At 42.0% G+C, this 15,954-nt stretch overlaps 1 protein-coding gene across 2 annotated transcripts; it reads right to left on the reverse strand.

Annotated features, from left to right (window-relative positions):
- Nucleotides 1-348: 348 nt before the first annotated feature.
- itgb6 (integrin, beta 6) lies at nt 349-15,781 on the reverse strand. 2 transcript variants are annotated; one of them, XM_079496626.1, is made up of 17 exons: nt 15,730-15,781; nt 15,430-15,523; nt 12,987-13,056; nt 12,450-12,538; nt 12,039-12,237; nt 11,685-11,931; nt 11,043-11,208; nt 10,717-10,878; nt 10,415-10,510; nt 10,014-10,103; nt 8,080-8,214; nt 7,034-7,451; nt 6,198-6,420; nt 5,618-5,712; nt 4,369-4,485; nt 3,367-3,533; nt 349-1,629 (listed from the first exon to the last, which is right to left on the reverse strand). In XM_079496626.1, the coding sequence occupies exons 3-17, from the start codon at nt 13,039-13,041 to the stop codon at nt 1,531-1,533; spliced, it is 2,358 nt and encodes a 785-aa protein (XP_079352752.1). In that variant the 5' UTR covers nt 13,042-13,056; nt 15,430-15,523; nt 15,730-15,781; the 3' UTR covers nt 349-1,530. The 2 variants fall into 2 exon arrangements, with proteins under 2 accessions (XP_079352752.1, XP_079352753.1); XM_079496627.1 differs by lacking the exons at nt 15,430-15,523; nt 15,730-15,781 and adding an exon at nt 13,189-13,248.
- Nucleotides 15,782-15,954: the final 173 nt, after the last annotated feature.

Below are 15,954 nucleotides of genomic sequence, written 5' to 3' on the forward strand. Positions count from 1 at the left end.
GGCAGCAGTGTATAGGCTACTCTGAACTCTGAAGCTCTGCGGGTTATAAATTCCTTCCAGACCATTTCTGGTGGTCTAACGTTACATATGGTTTACATCTATACATTCAGTTTTTATTATTTAGTTTGTCTAATACTTACTACAGACTTAGGTACTACAACTTACATTTACAACAGGAGTTACAAATTGATAAATAACAGTGAAATTAACACATAATAAATATTGGCACATAAGGCTAGATGGAAGCATTTCACAAAAGTACAAAATTATTTTTTTATTTGTGTCACACAACTAAATAATCCTTTTTAATAATTAATGTTCAAGGCTCAGCCTCAATTTTCAATAAAACAAACAAAACATAAAATCCTAATCCTATAGCCTATACAGTCAGACGTTCAGTAGTAGATCACACTCACTGTAGAGTTCACCTTCTGCAGCCTATAAGCAGAGATGGGCAAAAGTAGGCTATATAAAAATGTATTTTGATACAAAATACAAAATAGCGCAGGCCTATACCCCAAATGTATCAAAATAAACTACAAAATACTGCAGCCAAAAGTGTATCAAAATACATGTATCCGACATATTTTGCAAATACAGTGAAATACATTTCTTTGGGAATATGGTAGCCTACACAGAGCTCAATTCTAGGTAATTATATTCTTCCATTAGCACACCTGACAAAACTAGATCAGGTCATGGTGGTTGAATAGATCAAACATGTACAGTGCTACTGTAGCAGCTGGTGTTACAAGGACAGATGTGAGGACCACAGCAAGAATTGGACATAAAGTCGGCTATGACCTTCGCCTGGAATATTCTAGATCTCGATTGAATGTCATGAAGCACATCACAGTTGCCCCATGTTAGCCCTTCAGTTGATAAGGTTAGGTAGCATTATTGTATCGGTTAGGTTACATACATTCCATCAATTTTAACTTTCCAGTTGAAAATTGTTTAAGTATTTTGAAAATACAAAAACATAGCACTATAAAGTGTTTTATATACAAATTTCATGGAGATTTCCTCCTACACCATCAAATACAAAAAAAATGTTTATAGTTCAAATACGTATTTCACATGTATCAGAAATACTGCCCACCCCTGCCTATTAGCATACATTAAACTTAAACATAGAAATTGCTGGATCATTCAGTAGGAAAATACAGTGTTCAACAGAGCATGTGCACCATACAGTTAGGCAAACATTGAACCTACAGCAGCAAAAACACCAGCAGTGTTTGCCCATAATTCATTTCTGGACATTCATATAGTTTTCTGTCTTCTAGCATCAACAACACATCCAAAATATATATAGCATGACTGTTCACATGCTATACAAAACACACATGCATGCCACACGCATGCGTACACACACACACACACACACACACACACACACACACACACACACACACACACACACACACACACACACACACACACACACACACACACACACACACACACACACACACACCTCCAGTGCACTCAGATGTAACTCATTTGAAACGCATCCATGAAATGACATCAGAAGTGATCCATTGTAATAACCTTTTCTCTCCCCGTGTTCTTATAAGTTACATTTTTGAATGTTGATGTGGAGCTTCTGAACAGAGGGTTGGTTCCCTGTAAAGAGAGAAAACAGTTACCGTTAATTAGCCTACTGTAGCACTATTTATTTTTACCAATACAGGACCTTTTAAAATAATGTAGCACTCACACTATAATATTAAAAGGCTAATAAGCCTTATATGCCTTAATACATTGTAATTGCCCTCGATAAACAAAAATTTAAAATTTAAAAACACTATAAATATTGTATTTATTTTAAAAATAGCTAATATTTTACTCAAGCGGGACAATGCCTGTCGCAAGTTGATGATGTAATTTGTCCATGTGTGGTCTAACCCTATGGAATTTATGGAATGCATGTGCAAATAAAAAATATGGGAATCAAATCAATATTTTAATGAGGAGGAGAGAGAGATGAGGAGAGAGAGATGGGGGAGTGACACGCAGCAAAGGCAGTCAGGATCGGTACTCGAACCTGCAATGTGCTGTCAGGCTAGTTGCCCGGACCACTACGCCAGCTGTCCGGGCCATGTTTTGAAAATTACATTTAAGTTATAGGGGCAATTATAATGTATTAAGACTGGCGCTCGAGTGGTGCAGTGGTAAAGTCCCTGCCCACTACCACGGAGGTGGTTTCGAATCCATCGTGGTGTATCTGTCTTTGTCGGGCATCTGCGAACACAATTGGCTCGGGTTTGGGGGAGGAAGGCCGCGCGGGGAGGGTGATACTGGTCATTGCATGTATTCCTACAGGCTGGTGCGGCACATGTCAGCATGGAGTGTTGGGCGTGAGGAGTAGTCAATTCGATTCGATTCGATTCGATTCGATTCGATTCGATTCGATTCGATTCGATTCAATTCAATTCAATTCAATTCAATTCAATTCAATTCAATTCAATTCAATTCAATTCAATTCAATTCAATTCACTTTATTGGCATGAGAAAACGTTTACATTGCCCAAGCAAGTGTCAAAATATAATAAACATTTGAAAATGGGGAAAGTATATAGTTGGAGGGGGGTATACAGCATTGTGTAAACAGTACTATGTCAAGTTGCGTTGTTAAAAGCATGTTATACAGGGTATAAAGCTTTTTTGAAACAAATAGCAGCAATCTTTTGCAGTCACTTTGAGACAAATAGAAGAATTGTTTCTCAAGACTATTTAAATATTTAAATGAGGCCTTTAGGAGGGCCATTCAAGCCTCAAGCGGAGCCTGCAGCACCACCATGCAGAACTATTGCGGCTCGAGAATCCACCACTGAATGACGTGCCTGGTGCTGGGAGACTGGTGCAACGCACAGGTCCTGGACCTGGTGAGAGCAGCAATGGACCTGGTGAGACATAGGAGGGGCCCGGACAGGAGTCAACCCAAAGAGCCTAGTCCGTCCACGCGCCAGTTCCTCTCACTCCCAGTTCCGGCAGAGTAGTTCCGGAGCATCGGATTGTGTGGCCCTGGTCTTTCCCTAATGGGACTGATCGAGGGTCGCTACTGGGACGTAAGTCGGGACTTGATCACCCCCGGCTGGGTCACCTGAGTGAGGGGTATGATGTTGCGAGACCCGAAACCCTGATGACCTTAGGATACATCACTGAGGATACGTCCCAGGTGCACAAAAATAGGCTCAGATTTAAGATGTTAAAGGTGGCAGCTCTGTTTACATGTGCAGTAGGTCTAGCGGTCTACTTGTACAGATAGTAGTGGTTAGGGTGGTTGTATTCCATTGGCTAACCTTCTTTTATCGCAACAGGAAAGACATGCCCATGGGTCAAGAAATAGAAAAGTCTTACCGACTGCCATTTTGCTTTTGCCCTCTCTGCCTCAAATTTGGCCACCTCTTTGCGGTCGTGAACTGATACCAGCAGTTTCCAGACACCCAACAGGATCAGACCAATGCAAAGGATGGAGAGGGACACGCCCAGGATGATCATGGGGATGTTAGGGGTTTCGGGGCAATCTGACACAGGCAAAACACATTTCAAATACAGCTTTTTACAATTGAAGCAAGGCAGATGCAGACATAAAGAGTGGATGACAAATGAAAATCCAAATGCACACATAAAGATCGCACATAAAGGACATCGTTCAGGGCGCACGCACACGCACACACACACACACACACACACACACACACACACACACACACACACACACACACACACACACACACACACACACACACACACACACACACAGAGTAGGCCTACAAGTACAGTACAGCACCACTCAGTTCAGACAGGTCAGATTTTTTTTGTATTTTCACACAATGATGACCATCAGAAATATTGCAATAGTTTCCTGTTGCAAATACCTTAAAGTCATTACTGCTCACTTACTGTCTTCTTTTTTCATAAACTGTACATTCCAGAACTTTTGGTATTGAATGCAAAAAGGGATACAAAATGTATTCATTTACTAAACCCAACAAAAGAGAGGCTTTAAAATTTAAAAAAAGAGTTAAAGGTATTGACAAATGCTTTATAGCAATCGAGAAAAAACAACTGTAAATATTTATATTTTTTGTAAAAGTGGAAGGTGAATGCTTTTATTAACATATGGAGCTGTATGGCTGGGAGGGAAGAGGGTGCGTGACCTCAATATAGATACATAATGGAATATGCCACAAATGCAAGGGCATTAGCTCATGAGGGGGGTCTTCCAACTTGTTTTTTTCTTTTGTTTTTTTACATAAATGGAGCTTCTGTGTCCCAGCATGCAACCCCTCCACCCAGCTCCCTCAGTGGTAAGGTTTATATATCGTTTATTTTCTAGGTTGAGTACATTTATCTTACCATAGACCTGAAGATTATGGGCACTGCTCCCCAAATCACTGGCCACAACACTGAATGAGATGAGGCATTCATTCTCACTCTTCAAGGTGCATTGCATAGACTGGCTCTTGTCATATTCTGAAAGGAAATGCAGACAGACATTCATACCCATAAAGATGGATGAAGGTGTGAATTCCATTATATATCACATTCCCTCTTTGCATTGTGTGGCGAATGTAAGAGAATATGCTTGCCATTGTTTTGCCAACAATGTGATTTCCATATCAAGGGCTGCAGTGCGTGTGTGTGTGTGTGTGTGTGTGTGTGTGTGTGTGTGTGTGTGTGTGTGTGTGTGTGTGTGTGTGTGTGTGTGTGTGTGTGTGTGTGTGTGTGTGTGTGTGTGTGTGTGTGTGTGTTTGTGTGTGCGTGTGCGTATGCGTATGTACACCTGTTTGTGAGTGCACACTGCACACATTGGCACCTATGTATATGAAAATGTATACTATACATACGTATATGAGTTATATATGTATGTAGTGTGCATGCGTGCACATGCATGTGGTCGCCTATGCATCTGTCCGAGACCATTGTGTTTCACATCTGAAGCCTGCAAATCCTCTGTGTTAATCAGATACACCTCTCAGCTTGCATTAGTGTAACCAGGTTCAAAATAAATCTCCTCTATGAAAGAAACCAGAGGTTCTGGCTATTGACTTACACCACAATGGAACTGTCTGTACGACAAGGTAAATAATATGTTCCCTATTGTCTAGCGTTGGTTCAATGGACACGGACAGTGTTCTACTGGAGAGGGTGAGGGGTCGAGGGGGACACCCGAGTCGATGCGATTGCGAGTCGGCATTCCTCCAAATCTCTGACCCATGGGGAAACTTAACGTACCCCACTGTTAGGAGCTCTCGCAAATGAGCATGCTGAGAAAACAAATGATACAATCATCACGAGGACAGCTTTTGCGGAGATGGGGAGTTGTATAAGGACAACTCCAGAGGTTAATTGAACTCTAATAATAACTCTAGCTAATTGAACGAATTGAATGTGTATTATCGAAGTGTTTTTCAATGAACTCTACTGCATTATCAGTGCCTTGTGGTAAATTCTTCCACTGTTAACACTGAAAATAAAACTGAACTGAAAATAGCATTCTTTGCTCTTCATAAGTTCCAGCGTGTTGCATATCCTGTGCAAGGCAACAGCAGTGATTGCTGATGCCTGGAGTTGGACAGAATGGATTAACTAGGAAAACACATACCTGATGAGGAGTTGATGACAATTTTAGAGATTGTGCACTTCTGGACACAGTCCTCAACACTCTCCTCTGTTTGGAGGTGACACTCCACACATGTTCTGACAAGGGAAAAACAAGAAGAGAAAATGCAATGACGATTTCAGCGCATATGTTCTCAGTCTCTTGTGGGGGGAATGTTTGAGGTGGGAATGTTTAATCGCTGATAAGGTGAACACAGTGGAATCAGAGTCTTTGCCACTTATAAGAGTGTTCCCAAGGATTCATTGGGTCCCTATCGCCCCTCTACCCCTGTAACAGTGGTATCAAATACTCCAGCCCTGACAGCTCCCTTACAATGAAAGAAAAAGAAATCTTTCAGCTTTGTGTTGGGGGGACATTAGTTGGCTTTTGATGTCACCTGAAACAAGCAGGTAAATGTGGACAATTGGACCGGAATGTGAAACGACTGCACTCAGAAAGGAGCAGAGATCATGTAGCGTAACAACGCAATATAGTATACCTTTAGTTAAAAAATCCCCACAAGAATTACAAGAGTAGGGTACATCATCCAAGATGTGATGTGATGATAGAAGTGTATTCTTACCTGGCAGAGTTACAGGTATCTCCGCATGTTGGACACCTCTCGCACCTGTCCCCAGACGCCCCGGGCATAGAGCACGCACAGCGGCCGCACTCACATTTCCCTCGGCCACTGCAGACGGCTCCGTCCTCCGACAAACATGCCTGAGTACTACTGCTGCAGTTGCAGTACTCCCCTTTCCAACCCTGATGACATCTGCACTCCCCGCAGTCACACTCTCCATGGCCTAAACACACATATAAGGCACACAATGAAAACTTGTATTACTTTATGTCCAAAGGGGTTCAAATGGAACACACATGTACATACCGTAGTAAGAGTGGTGATTGAAATCAAAACATTTTTTTTAAAAGAATGAACTCTATGAATTTTGATATGTATTCTATGAAAGTTTAGCCTCAAATAGTGCTACAGTTTTTTTGTAGGCCAACACAGAGGTTATCTCCACCATTGTCTCCTATCGGATATTTCCAATGGAATGTTCACATTGGATTTTGGATAAATTATTAAAATAAGCTCTATAGCAAACAAAAGCTTATATATTACATAACACGTTTTACTCAACATGATCGTTTCCACGAAATGTACACATTTTTAAAGATGTTTTAACCACAAGCAATTAACACATAACAACTGCAAAATGCATGGTATGGTAACAGCATAGAACAAAACTAACAGAACAAAAATAGATCATAGATGAAATTATTTTAGGCTTATGTTAACCAGAGATCATATTTGTTGCATATCAAAAACCTGATTGCAAACTCACTTCTGGTTTTAGCACTACAAATGGTAGCACGTATAATTGCCTACAGTGATATTGAGGTCCAAGCACACACCTCCACAGAGCTTCCCACGGAACCGAACGCAGGAGTAGTCGTTACACTCGCAGTAGGGTCCATAGACGCGTCCAAAGCTGGATGTGTGGCACAAACACTGTCCGCAGTAACACTCTCCCTGGCCGCTGCATAGCTCGGCCTGACTGTCAGAGTGGCAGTTGCTGGTCAAAGCACTTTCCTCGCTGCACTCACACTGTGGGCCCATGTAACCAGGCTCACACACGCACACACCACACGCCAGAGCCCCTTGGCCCTGGCTGCAGTGGCTGCTGTTGGTTTCAGGGGCCCCTTGGCAGTCACAGGAGCACAGGGACTCTAGCTCCAGCTCCAGACTGTCCTGGAAGCCCACTGGTTTCAGGAAGAATCGCCGCGGACCCGGCAGACAGCCCGTTAGCTCCACGGACACATTGAAAGCCACCTGAAGGAGATGAGAAGATGACTTGTTGATTCTATTTTGATTTATTTTTGAGTGGTGCAACCACTCCCTTACGGAGCTATGTGTGTGGGTGGGTGGCTGGGTGCGTCTGAGCACGAAAACAGCATGGTTGTTTTTCACCACCTGTGCACAATCTAACACACACACAAACACACACGCACATATTAACTGTATATATGGTGATTTCAGGTGTGCAAGTACAGTACAGTACAGTACAGTACAGTACAGTACAGTACAGTACAGTACAGGGACCCCCACACGGTAACTCTGGAATCGGGCCGGCCTGTCCCTGTGGGTCTGGAACTCATGATGTCTATGGCCGTTTTTAGCCCAAGGAGTGTATTTTGTGCAAAACGAATGCTTGGAATGGATTCAGAATCATGAAAACCCCCTAGTTTGACATGTCACATGCCACAAGAAACCCCTATAAAAGAAATTGCCCAATACGTTCAGCCGGTCAGCAAGTGGATTCATGAATGTATATACCGGTATATAGACAATATTTTAGGCCAATAAAAAAGACTATATACCAAATTTCCCACCCGTCCACCTCGGCTGCCGGACTATAAAGGGTGTGTAGATTCCACAACAATGTGAAACACAAACTGACCGTATCTCCTGCTTTGATGTTGGAGCAGCGTTTGAGACCAGGGAGGACTGTCCCATCCTGGCAGATGGCTGTGAAGTTCATCTGGAGCTCCTCTGTGTCCCCAACAACCTCCAACTCTATCTCTGAACGTAGTTCCTGGAAAACAGTGACAAAATAACCTGTGAGAGAATGCAAGGGGTACCACACCAAGCATTTAGGTTGGAATGTTATTAATTACAACATGCTGTAACACATTGAGATCAAAGAAACGGTAGCCATTTCTGCATAGGTGAGTCAGCATGTCCTATTGCCCCAGGTTCCCCAGGTGTACAAACTACAAAGCACGAGAGGGAAGAGTGATAGCTGACCACAGGCCAGCTGGAGGAATGACTGTCTGTCTGACTAATTGACTCTAACTGATGTTAGCTGAGGTTATCTGTGTGCTTATGGCTGAGGACAATGCTTAGAGAAGCAGAAATTAAGGAAATACTCAAAGTATATGTAACCCTCTGGAGTCGAACCCCGCGTCTCCTGGGATATCAAACATCTAGCACTGGCCATGGATGATATTAGATTTCTGGGCTTTTGGCAGGGCTACTCTGCTACATATGCATTCCAGGTTGGATGCTGGTGTGTGAAATTACATGAAATTACCTGAAAACATGTATTCTTCCCACTGAATTGGTTGTAAATATATGGTGCCCAAGATATTCTTTCACCAAACATTTAAAGAAGTACTAAACAAAACATTTACAAAAGTATAGTACAAAACACCCATCAAAGTGCTATTTCTATCTGTCTCTATAGCCTTCTGTCTTTTTTGTTGGAGAAGCTCCAAAAAGAGCTCTGGGTGTTACTTTAGGGATTACTTCTAAGTGCAGTTAACCTGACGGAGTCTAGAGGTGGGTGCAGAGGATGTGGGCTCATTGGGAGATTAGAGGACGGCAGGCCCGCCACTAGTCACTGCCGCCAGGTGGATTTAGACGAGCGGAGGGGGAACGCAGGGGCAGGACAGATAGGAGAGAGAGAGAGAGAGAGAGTGAGACAGACAGACATATCCCAGGATGGAGGGGGAGGTGATCAAGCACCTGGGACAAGCATAGACCTGCTGTGAAACATGCTGATGCAAAGGGCAGGGATGGGAAGAAAAGGAGAGACGAGAAGAAAGGAAGAGTACGAAAGAGGAAAAATGACGAGAGTACGGAACAATGGGGGAGATGTGAGGCAGAGTCACATATCGGCTGTGATGTAATGGAGATTAATTAAGTTCCACGTTTTTACCTGGAACATTTTCTTGTGCACTCTACATGTTTTCCCTAACTTATGCCCTATGCCCTATTTAAAAATAGTGATACAAGCTTGCATGGATGGCACTTGTAGAAGTGTTATTGTAGAAGGTGACATTTTCACCTATAATGTAAATAATATAACCAGATTGAACTGAAAGTGGATGAAAATCCCCCAAAAATAAAAATTCAGACCCGTCTGAAGTGAGTGGTACTGTACTGTACTGTACTGTACTGTACTGTACTGTACTGTACTGTACTGTACTGTACTGTACTGTACTGTACTGTACTGTACTGTACTGTACTGTACAAGCTCTCCTCCCTGGCCTGTGTGTGTCTGTGTCTGTGTGTTAGGCTGTGCAACAGTGACACTAGGTGGTGAACAAACGCTATAAGGCTATTTTCGTGCTCGGACACAGCCAGGGACACAGGGACAGACCCAGGGACACAGCCGCACACATAGCTGTCTATAGGAGTGGTTGCACCACTCAAAAATAAAATAACCCCATGCCAATCCATTTCAGTGCGACTGTTCCGGTTTGGGAAATGAAAGATCGAATAAAAAATGTATGCATTCATACTATTCTATTACTGTCACCTTTCTTCTATGTCTCACAAGACGTTGCATAACCTTTCCACTCCTCCATGTCATCAAGAGTGTTTAATTACTTTATATGCTGTGACAATCAGCTCCAAGACGTTCCTCGAGTCGTTTGCCAGAACTCCCACTGTGGCGCCAGGAATAAGATCTGCATAATTCTGTGAGAAACAACACACAACAGCAAAAGCACATTGATAGAGTAAACACGAAATGCAGGCAGACCTGATTCAACCTCATAGGGGAAATGGCCCTATGGAAAACGAGGAAGAAAAGAGGACGTGTTCAAACACGTCGAATGAGAATGCAGCTCAATGAATCAAATGTTAACCTCAGTGATACTGTGTGCATATAAACAGAACACAGGTTTTGCAGCTTTTCATTTGAATCCACTGCATTATGTTACAGTATGGCTTCTCTGGAAAAAGAAAAAGACAGATCAACAAGTTCATGTATGGGGAAGAGATCTCACCTCATAGTTTTGCCGCTGGGATTTTGTCACTGCAAAGATTAGTAAGATGTTATTCTCCACCAATTTATCTATCAGCTGTCCGAGAGTTGGATATTCCTAAAAATAAAAAAATTAAAATAAAACGAGGATAGTGATCTTTCACCACAATAAACTGTACACAAAAAAGGTCTCCTTTCTAAATGTGTTACAAACTTTCAACATAAGGTGCAATTAATCACAACAAATGCACAACTACAGTATAAAAAGGACATACAAATATAATTTCAAAGAATAAATACAATATAATATCACTATAAACTTACCAACACAGTGGACATTGAGTATTCATTATTGCTGTCCAAATGGCACTGTCCATCATTTGGAATCACAATTCCTGCCATCTTACTATCCATCCCAAAGTGGGAGTCTGCATCACTGACAAACACCAGCAAACGCATCGAGTCATTTCTCCATCCTATCTTTTCCTAATAAAAAAGCATAGTCAGGATTGGAGATGTATCACCCTCAACTAATGAGATGGTAAACAGCATGTGCGGTATAAACAGCACATCAAATATCTATGGCTGTCCATTTTATAGTATCCTTTGCTGATAAACTTGTGTTATCACACTGCAAACAAAGTTCTTACCCCACAAACAGCTGCCTGCATAATGGCATCAAAGCCACACTCTGGCACATCGACATTGGCAGATACTCTCTGTTGGGCAATGATCTGATTGAACTCATCAGTGTTACTAGTCAGGGACAAGATGTGTTTGTATCCAAAGGTGGGTAGGCAGTGTGCATCCACACTCCTGAGACAAAAATGGATTATGGGTGTTCATAAGGTAACATAATCACAGATGTAATAGCTATTGATAAATCCTTTAATTTGCATTTTAGATTGATATTGAAAGGTATTTTAAGCCCTGTTCAAACTAATTGTAAATAGCCGATCTACAAGCTTGAAATGTAAGGTATTGTGAGCTCTTTCTTAAACCATTTTTTTCTCTCTCTTTCTCTCGCAGTTTTGTTTATTCAGGATTTCAGGGCATACATTAAATAATGGCATACTTACAATTTATGTGAAACACCCATATAGGATACAGGACAAGAGCTACATACAGAAATATGTAGACTAGTATACCAGTATCAAAAGAAAGAAATCATATAATCCTACTCCAGGAAGGAGGGGACAGTTAGGCTATAATACATTATTAAGCCATTTGAAGAATTTCACCTAAATTAACTAAATAAGCCCAAAATATGAATGCCAGTGTTAATGAGGTACCTGCAGGGATTGGCTAGCTCCTCTTCTGTGACCTTGATGAAAGGGAGGACTGGTTTCTCCACAAACGAGCCAAAGCCCAGCCGGAACTTACTAGTGAGTTTGGCCATTGCCCTAGACAGACTAGAACCCAAGTCCTTAATACTCTCCAGATCGTCATACATGGATGCTGAGACGTCCATCAGATAGTAGATATCAACAGGGTAGTCCTCTGTCTGTTGAACTTTGACCTGGAATGTCATCCCACTACCTGCGCAGAAAATAATAAATTGTTTCTTTCTATTGCTGGCTGATTTTGAACAAAGGATTTCTGAAAAAAATAAAAAATAAAATTGCTTTAGGAAGTAGGTCTAATACCAGGCCGAAGCTTTAGGGCCATTCTCTGGGGGGAGATTTGGGTGCTGTTAGTACCACCAGTCTTCTTCCTGAGAGGATGATCCTGGATTATTTGTGCATTGGAGGCAGGGAATTCCAGGCGTTCTGTGGGACATCCCTTTTCCCTTAGGGTGTCCACTGTGTCACATCTCTCACTAATTGAAAACCAGTCAGTGAAATTCTAAGAGATACAAAAAAGTTAAAGTTGTAACTTTTATGCTAACACTATCAATTCTTACAGAATAAAATACACACAATTCTGTTATCAGCTACTGGGCTGCCAAGCATATTTATTCTCTCTTTTTCTTTCTTTTTACACAAAAACATTTGTACACATTTACACATGAGAACTTAAGGCTTTGTTTTCATTCAGGCAACATTCCAGATACCTACCTCCTGTGTACACCAGGCACACTGGGGACTGAGTTTCAGACACTCGTCACAGCTCACAGCATTGCCATTTAATGAACATGATCCTATTCCTATAGGGAACAGAAGTCAGCAGAAAGAGAGACCACAGATGTGGTCAGCCAGCATCATGTACAGAAGTGGGTAGCTCAAAATATTTCTTGTTAATGTTGTCATGCTTCATTTGGTTTAACAATGTATTATGAGTCAATGGTTCATTCCGTCATTTCTTGTTTATCATTTACAGTAGGCTAGGCTACACCTCATAAGTATCAGATAGTATCCAGTAAGGCATTTATTTCTCATGATACAGTTCATTGAAATACATGTGGTTTCATTGAAGGCTTTTGATTCTTGTGTTTACTATTCAGTGTTGTTAGTAAATAATTAATTGATGAATCAGCATTGCCTATAGACAGAATAATGTATTTTTTATTATTTTTTATTTAGTAGCCTATAAAGCTTGATGACCTTAAACTTGAGAGAGAAGAAGACATGCCTCAAAACTCTCCTCGCTCTTACCCTCCACGTTGTTGATCCAATACTGGAGAAGCAGGCTCACAAGTACAAACCCCATTAGTCCGCGCGGTTACTGGCAGGATGAAAAAAAGTAGGCATTTTCGTCAAACAGTTGTCCAAGTATTCTACTACACAATTACACATTCACGCACGTGTGTATCGTACGTTCCGCCTCATAAAGCACGTGAAGACAACCCAGTCTTACCTGCTGGAGAAGAACGGTGACTGACTGCGTAGTTCAGACATTCTTACCTGCCCAGCCTTTTATGCTCACTTCCGTACAGGTGAGAACAGTATAGTAGTCGGGATAGCGAGGAAGGCGGGGTGAAAGGGTGGAGGAGACATGGGTCCAAGGCCAATAAGGGAACGCGCACTGTATACTGCCTAGTGCCTACAGTATGCTAATCTGAATTCGATATCGCCATTAATTCATAGCAGGAAAATGGCTTGTGTTGCTTAGGGAAATTCCCCATCTTCTGTTTATTCCAACAACTGATTAAGTTTAGAGCCGTATACAGTAGCATGAAACCTTTTCTCTGGAAGGGGAGCATGCACAAGATGTTAGGTTATTATTATTATTATTACCCTTATTATTATTATTATTATTATTATTATTATTATTATTACTATTATTATTATTATTGTATTGAGATCTATTAAAGATTATGGAGAGACAAGACATCTCACAGGTCTGTAGGCCTATCTTTCATGACAAATTGATCTAAAATGATGTGTTGAATGTTAGTATAGCCGACTCAAATTATGATATGTTTATATCAATGTGCTGTTGCTGCAAACATTGAATGGAATGTTGGTTTTAGTAGCTAGTCTAATTCCTGCATTTGATAAAAACAAATTCTTACAGACTGACTGAGGGAGATAAAATAGCCAACAGACAGACCACGCCATAAACAAACAATGCCTACCCATATTACCCAGACTCCAAAACTGAAAATATGTTAATGTTTAACATAACCAGTCTGTGCGTCGATCATAATAACTCCTCGAGATTGTTCCAGCTTGATGATTAACACCAGGCAAAACAACAATGTATTATGTATCACAAAGTATGTAAAAGAACTGCATGCTGCTCATCCTTGAATGTGTAGCCTTGGCCCTTGTAAGTTTCGCCGAGCAGTAAATCAGTGGAGACCATGCAGTCCACTGGCGACTGAAGTCTTTTGTTTTATCACTTTTTTTTCTTACAATTTCTCTGACAATTGTGTCCAACCTTTCATCTCCTCTCTCATGCACAGACTGGCTCCTGTAGGTGGGTACCTAGTCCTAGTGTGTGTGTGTGTGTGTGTGTGTGTGTGTGTCTGTGTCTGTGTGTGTGTGTGTGTGTGTGTGTGTGTGTGTGTGTGTGTGTGTGTGTGTGTGTGTGTGTGTGTGTGTGTGTGTGTGTGTGTGTGTGTGTGTGTACGCGCGCGCGCGCGCGTGTGTGTGTGTGTGTGTGTGTGTGTGTGTGTGTGTGTGTGTGTGTGTGTGTGTGTGTGCGCGCGCGCGCGTATGCGTGTGTGTGTGTGTGTGTGTGTGTGTGTGTGTGTGTGTGTGTGTGTGTTATGCACACAGTCACACAGGGGCAATGTGTGTGAATCTGACATGCGTAGGTGCTGAACCATTGACAGCTGCAGTACAAATTTCCCCTCGTGTCCCAACTGAATGGAATCCTCTAATTCAGCACCACACCCCTATGGATCTTATAAGCCCCATCTGTTACCCCCAAACCCCCTCCGCTGCATTGCTTCTCTCATGTTCCACTCTCCTCATCTCTCCTTCTCCTTCACCCAATGTGTTATTCACTCTGATCACCTCTGTTAAATACACACCGCTAAGTCTTTTGGATATGTTGCCATTTCAATGACCATGTTGTTCTTCTATACCATCTTCATTCTGCCTTCATTCATCTCATCTTCTGAACTCAGTCTCCCTTACAGACCTCTGTCTAGACCCGACCACCACCACCCATGGGCACAGACGTCTCTTCTTTCACTGTATTCATCTCCCGTCCCCTCTCCTCCCGTCCCCTATGCGTCCTGCTCCTCGCCTCTCCTCTCCTCTCATACATTTCTTGCTCTTTCTGCCTTAAAATTATGCAGAAATCAATATCATATTTTGCTGAACATCTGTGTATTGGAGAAGATGAAGGTTGTGACAGATGACATCAGTAGACACTCATAGGGGAAACCATAGTTTTTGTTGCAAGGTGGTGTTACTGTAGTAACTCTACATCTCCAAGTTCCTCAATGTTACTAATTTAAAAATCTGTCAAGTGATTCTTTGCATGACTTGAGTGAATGGATTTGGACCTCAGTTCAATCTATACTGAGCCACTCACCAATGATGGTCACACATCTTGGAAATGCTCCCCAGTGATATCAACACTAATTGTAACATTACGCTCATGAGACAATATTGCATTAACCCTTGCAATGAGACAACTCACCTTCATCTACCATGCTGTCCCTTCTAAGACTTGTCACCAGGTGAAAAATGGCTCGGAATAAGAAGACATCAGTCCAGCACATCCGGTTAGATCCCTGTGTAGTAGAGTAATAGTAAACCTACTGTAACACAGTCTTTTATGAGACATGGCAGTAGGATTACTCTCACCCTACTGCCCATGCTCCCATGTATATGCGTGAGTGTGTATGTGTGTGTGTGTGTGTGTGTGTGTGTGTGTGTGTGTGTGTGTGTGTGTGTGTGTGTGTGAGTGCGTGCGTGCGTGCGCGCGTGTAAGTCATACATTGAATGTGTAGGTCATGTGTCGGTGTGTGCAAGTTCAAGCTTGTCTGTCCCCTGTGTGGAAGTGTGTGTGTATAGTGCTGTTAAGTGTGAGCGTATAGGGGGAAGGGGAGGTTGATAGGATAGTGAGTGACAGTAACAACTGCTGGTTGCATGATCTCCACATAGCAGCAGCTTTCATTAGAAAGCTGGACTGACGGGTTGTTATACTCTTAAGGCTAAAAAA

Source organism: Electrona antarctica (genome assembly GCF_951216825.1).
Source record: "Electrona antarctica genome assembly, chromosome: 3".
NCBI lineage: Eukaryota > Metazoa > Chordata > Actinopteri > Myctophiformes > Myctophidae > Electrona > Electrona antarctica.